The following is a 6,494-nucleotide window of genomic DNA, read 5'->3' as shown; positions in this document are numbered from 1 at the left end:
ATAATGTGGGGTTGCGTCCCGAAGGAGTGGGCGTCCCTTTACCCCGAAACCCTATTATTGGGCGAATGCAGCCAGGGGTTGTACAAGGAAGCGATGGTGGGCAGGTGAGCAGGTGAGCATACCACTTGGAGGAGATAGACTTTGGAATGTTGGATGCAGTGGAGTCAGCGCCGTACTGCGACGAGGGCGTCGCAGGATTTCGGTGGGGGAGAATGTCACGTTCTGATTCCTAACGACGCCATGAGCATAGAAGACACGCATGCTGGTTGGCTAAGAATATTCATTGACTGGGAATGGTTCCAGGGAAGGGGCGTGCAGAACCATAAGATGATATTTCTTCAGAGTTCAGGCAGGTCGACTCGGTTCAGTTCGAGGTGCTTGTCGCTAGTCGTGGACTTAACTATGAAAAAGGGAGTCGGCCATCCCTGCACAAACTGGTCGCGAGCTGCAGCCGTTCCCCTGATGAGACCAAGACAGATCGAAACCAGTCAGCATATATCCTTGAGAGGGCAGGTCATGGTGGCTGATCAGGGCGCTTGCGCGAGCTGAAGCAATGCCTTGGTGCCCCACGGGCGTACCGCTGCGCCAAATCTCTAGGCCCGTGACAAATAGGTTCATTGAACATGAACGTTTTTCGTCCAAGGCATCATCTGTCTCTCTGACATGGTGATCTCAACTAAAGACGCGTGGCCTAAAAATTGGAAAATTATAAAAGAATTAATCCGATTCCATCCCGACTCAACCGAATGCGACTGGAGTGGGGTACACACCAATTAAATTACCTTTTAAAACTCTTTTTAGACTTTTAGTGGGATGGTGGAGATGATTAAGTCAAGCCTTTTCCAGGATCATTTCTAGGACTTTCGTTACTCCGCTTCACTCCCCCTTGGTAAGCAGCTCTCACTCCCCAATCCAAACCTTTTTATTCTCTCTCTATATATTTATATATATTTGTTGTGGTTGATCTATATGAGTTTATAATTATGAAACCTAGAATTTAATTAATACTGTAATACTTATTCTTACCTGGTAAATTAAACCATAACGAGGGCTCGATCTTGGCGTTGTCTGTTTGTTTCACACATCTATGATTGTTTGAATTTTCATATGAATGCTATGCTTTGTTTCTGGTCAGTGATTGATGGGTAAAAGGACGGTGTGTCATTAATCTGAACTTCTTCAGTTTTCTTTGAATTAAAGAAAATTAATCTCCCCTATACATGTTGGTTGGATGAGTTCTTGTATACCCATTTGTGTTTGTAGGATTTAAAGTTTAAATGAAGATTTCAATTTAATAACATCCATACTCATTAGATTATTATTACATAAAATTTGAAACTTATCAAATAATAATAATAATAATAATAAAATACTCATTCGATTATTAACTCACTTTTTGCGGCAATTGCCCTGGGAATGTCAATTTAGATGTACAAGCTTTTCTATCCGGATTCCGGACTGTTTGATTGCCAAAGAATATGATGAAAAGATGTTTCATAAAGCATTTTTAGATCCCAATTCTTTTGCTGAGATTCCAAGTCTTCATGTAATTTTCTACAGTTTGGCTCCATCAAAAATAAAAATAGAAAGAAAAGAAAAGAATACTCCGTAATCAATTGAAAGGTTTTTTCTGAAGCGTATAGGTTTAATTTCTAGTGTCAATCTGTCTCAGTTGAATATGCTGAGTCTACTTGTTGCAGTTACCATGACATTTATTTTTTATTTTTTTAATTTTTTTTTGTACATATATCAAAAAATAATGGTGCCTCAAATTTAAATCTCATCAGAAATATTCCAATGATTTCACTTTAAACTTTAGACACATGCCTTCATATTCTGTTAAAATATAGCGACTGAACTCCCACTTTTTGCTTACTTAGTTCTATAAGAGCAAGCATGATGAATAGATTTTGTAAGTTAAATGTCCCTTTTTTTTACATCAAGTTTTTTTCTGGAGCAGAGCAATCACTTTTATTTGAATATGGCTTCGGATGCACCAAGTAACGAGTTGTTGGAGTGGCCAAAGAAGGATAAGCACCGGTTCTTACATGCTGTATATCGTGTTGGTGACCTTGATCGCACAATCAAGTATGCCTTTATTACATTGCCTTGTCTCCTTGACTATTTGGGGAAATAAAAACAAAAGCATTACCTTTGAGCTAATTGTGATTTTGATTTTTGGTTTTTTTTAAGTTTCTCAATTCACTTTTATGTGTGATCAGGTTTTACACAGAATGTTTTGGGATGAAGCTGTTGAGGAAGAGAGATGTTCCAGAAGAGAAATACTCAAATGCCTTTCTTGGGTTCGGTTCAGAAGAGTCTCATTTCGTAGTGGAGTTAACATACAGTATGTTTAAACCAAACATTCCTATTTTATTATGTTACTCAATCATATATAGCAGTAAATTCATTCTCTATAGTGCTTCTATATGTGATATAAAAAATTGTCAAGTTCCACTGTTTTAAGGACTCTAAAATGAAGTTATAAATTTGTATATGAAAAGTTACGCCAGAAGAATATAACAAGCATGATAAAAAATAAAAATAAAAATAAAATAAGAAGAAAAAGAAAGGAAGAGAAAAGTAAAGATACTTATAGTTGACCATAGTGCAAAGTTCCCACCATTATGCTTCATTTTATATATGTCATTTCCAAAGATTGAGACATTCTGACCATCAAATGAACCATGCCTTGGAATGGTTGTCCTTTGATACAATCCAACCATTTTCTAGTCAGCAAGTTTGAAATACTTGTGTAATGTGCACCTCTCTCTCTCTCTCTCTCAACCCAAACCCCTCCCCCCAAAAAGAAATAGAAGGTTTATATCCTTCCTTTATTAAAAGAGGAGGATGATTTTTATGACACATACTGATTGTATTTAATCAGAAATAAGTTACTTTGCTAGAAGGAGCTTTTAATATACAATAAATGTCAAGTGACGTCGTCTTTAGACGGGAAATCTGTATTACCATAAATGGCAGAGCACTGTCCCAATATTAGCTTTAGGGTTGTAACATGTAAATTCATATTTTTATTGTTCTTTCTTACTACAGTATTAATTTTAGGGTTGTAAATTCATTAATGTTCACTTTTACTTTCTGATACATTTTTTCTGATGATTCCAAGACCATGGAGTGGATAAATATGACATTGGAACAGGCTTTGGACATTTTGCTATTGCAACTCCAGATGTAAGTGTTATATTAATATTTTAATGTTTAGCACATGATTTGGCTTCAGTGGATCTGGTATCCTCATCGCACTTGTTTGCAGGTTTACAAATTAGTTGAAGAAGTAAAAGCCAAGGGTGGTGGCAGTGTCTCAAGGGAGCCTGGTCCTGTTAAAGGTGGAAACTCTGTTATTGCTTTTGTGAAAGATCCTGACGGTTACGCTTTTGAAATTATTCAAAGAGGTCCTACTCCTGAACCACTCTGTCAAGTAATGCTACGTGTTGGTGATCTTGATCGCTCTATCAAATTCTATGAGAAGGTAAAGTTCATTTTCAGTTGTTTGTGTGTGTGTGTGAATTCCATGCGTATGATCAATCTGCTTTTCAAGTCAACTTGATTTACTGTAGTTATATTTATAATTTGTGAGTGCGTACATAGTATATAATGAAAAATATATTATCTATCTAGTTCTAGTTCTCTAGATGGAGGCTCTAGTTTGGGTGATCCTTTTTAGTGGTTGGTATGGTGATCAGCCACTTTGAGATCCGGTAAGCAGAAGAAAATGTCATCCATATGGTGGAAAAAAACTGGATTCACTTTGCAGCATATGGAAATATTAATTTTCTAATCCTCGAAGTTGTGCAATTTGGTGAATGCCTATGGCTGGAGCAACTAGAAAATGTAATTTTTTGTCATTTACACCTTTGACATGTGTAGGCTTGAAGCATCGGAGAAGTTGCACGATTAGTTTGGAAAAGAGCAGCCTGTGCTTTGATAAAAAAACTTCACTCGTAATTTGTTTTTTCCCCATTCTTCACCCTTAATTTTAACACAATATTGTACATGTGACAGGTAAAATTACACCTGCTTATCTCTTCTTGACCCTTTGCTTGAGTGTATCAGCAAAAGTAAAACTAGTGAACAATACATTTCTGGTCCAATGCACTCTAATGGTTGAGTCAGATGTCTGAATAAAAAGTGGCACACTTTTGTTAGGATTCATAAAATTGCATTCTTTGACTTTCGATATCACTGGTATTTACAAGTGACTCATTGTAACAAGGGTCATTTTGTCCCACATCGGAATCGGATGGGAAAGAGATTGGGTATAAATGGGTGGGTATGCAGCCTTACCTAACAGTTCGAGCTTTTGGGTAAATGGGCAAGCGCCCACCCGTTACAGTTGGTATCAGAGCCAAACCCAGTCCTTGATCCGGTGCCACGCCAAGCGCCCGGCCCGGAAGGCGTCCGGGTGAGTCCACCCGGGTAGGCAGGGTGGCCCAACCGCAACGAGGGCGTTGCGAGTTTGGGTGGGGGAGAATGTAACAAGGGTCATTTTGTCCCACATCGGAATCGGATGGGAAAGAGATTGGGTATAAATGGGTGGGTATGCAGCCTTACCTAACAGTTCGAGCTTTTGGGTAAATGGGCAAGTGCCCACCCGTTACACTCATCCATAATAGTGGATGTGGATCACATGCATGTAAATTAGGTATATACCATATAGGGCTGAGTCTGTCCCGCTGATTTCAGAAGTTGGGTCAAGGTTTGACTCTACATCTGGTCTGAATTATGTTGTGGTTCAATTACTTGCACTAGCTGAGTCTAAAAATTTGGTTCCCTTGAAGGAACTTCATGAAACAAATGGAAGCTTGGAGTTCGAGTACTTCTAATTTTTAAGCTTTTCAGAGATATATGTTCTGTTTCATCCTGACGGACCTTTGTAGTTGTACTATCAAATCTGTATGCTGAATTTATTGGGGATCCCTTTTTTGCAGGCACTGGGAATGAAACTTTTGAGAAAGATTGATAGACCAGAATACAAGGTGATTTTTTTTTGTATAATTTTTTACACTAGGATTCAGGTGGCATATATATTAATTATATCACTTATTTTCTGTTTCATGTACTGTACAGTACACCTTAGCCATGATGGGGTATACTGATGAAGATAAGACAACTGTTCTGGAATTGACATATAATTATGGTGTGACTGAATATACAAAAGGAAATGCATATGCGCAGGTTGGTTTTATAATTACTCTGAAACCTTGAGTCGAGTCTGTTTCATTCCATTTTAAGACACATTTTCTTCTTCTTATTCTGACATTACGTTTCTCTTCATTTAGGTTGCTATCAGTACTGATGATGTGTATAAAAGTGCTGAGGTCATAAAATTGGTCACCCAAGAGCTTGGAGGAAAGATAACTCGAGAACCGGGGCCAATTCCTGGAATTAACACTAAGATTACCTCTTTTCTAGATCCAGATGGCTGGAAAACAGTAAGTTCTCTCTTTAACAAATAACCTTTTTGGGTTCTAATATTACTGTGGCAGAAGCAAAAATATTATTGAACCTTAGCTTTATAGAACAGGGCTTTCAGCTTTCTCTTAAAACATAACAAAATGCTATTTTTTCCCTTTAATTTAGAAAGTTCTTTTTGACTTTATTTAACGGGAACATGCATACCCATATAATTGGAGATAAATATGTTATTGAAGCCCTAATTCACTTTATGGAGAGTTTAGGCATTCAATGTTAGTCTTTTACCAAACATCTTAAAGAAAATGCTTCAATATCCTATAATTTATGGCTTAATTGAGAGAGGAAACCTATCCATCTGCTGGTGTCACTAGATAAGTCGATGACTCCATGACATTTCATGCCATTGGATTTTACTGCCTTCTATGTTATCGACCAATATGCTAGTGGTAACTTGGTCTTCTATTGATTTGGATGTTCTCTCATCTCTCCGCGTTTCTATTTTTCTCAATGTCTACCTTACTTTGAACCTCATTTGCATTGTAAATAACAGAAGAATCTTTGACCCCCATACCAAATCCATCCTTCAACTTTTGCTTTAGATGGTGCCACCTCTGCTATTTTCTATAATTTTTCTATAATTTCTGTCCTGAAAAAGTTCAAAGCTCTTAAGTTTTAAGCTTCTAGGCATTTATCCCATACCAACAAGTGAACAGGAGATGGGATGATTTGCATAACCTTGGATGGTTTTGGGATGATTTGCATAACTTTGCATGGTTTAAACAATTAATGTGTGGTTATGTAGCACTTCCTCAAATGCTTTCAAGCTCAAATCATGTTTCTTTGGCTGTATATATGCAGGTTCTTGTTGACAATGAAGATTTTCTGAAGGAACTGCAGTAGTAAATTCCGAAATGAAAAAGCATTGTGCAAATGTGTTGCGCGTATAGATCTTAGTACAACCTCTAATATGAATAAGTTAATCTGGCTTTACTAACAAGGCCGTCTTCATATTGACAACAGCTATCCCTGTAATATCTACATATGCTCTCTTTCTCTTT

The 6,494-nt window shown here is 37.5% G+C and overlaps 1 protein-coding gene across 1 annotated transcript; it reads left to right on the top strand.

Annotated features, from left to right (window-relative positions):
* The first annotated feature begins 795 nt into the window (after positions 1-795).
* LOC132267185 (lactoylglutathione lyase GLX1-like) lies at positions 796-6,494 on the top strand. The gene is made up of 9 exons (XM_059768273.1): positions 796-889; positions 1,961-2,088; positions 2,223-2,347; positions 3,128-3,192; positions 3,275-3,490; positions 4,950-4,997; positions 5,089-5,196; positions 5,301-5,453; positions 6,295-6,494. The coding sequence occupies exons 2-9, from the start codon at positions 1,982-1,984 to the stop codon at positions 6,334-6,336; spliced, it is 864 nt and encodes a 287-aa protein (XP_059624256.1). The 5' UTR covers positions 796-889; positions 1,961-1,981; the 3' UTR covers positions 6,337-6,494.

The sequence above is a fragment of the Cornus florida genome, unplaced genomic scaffold (assembly GCF_030987335.1).
Source record: "Cornus florida cultivar Cherokee Brave unplaced genomic scaffold, ASM3098733v1 CherokeeBrave_3.0.0_Hap2_Chr01, whole genome shotgun sequence".
NCBI classification, from domain to species: Eukaryota; Viridiplantae; Streptophyta; class Magnoliopsida; order Cornales; family Cornaceae; genus Cornus; species Cornus florida.
Note: the sequence above shows the minus strand (reverse complement) of the source record. Positions and strands in the feature narration are given on the sequence as shown.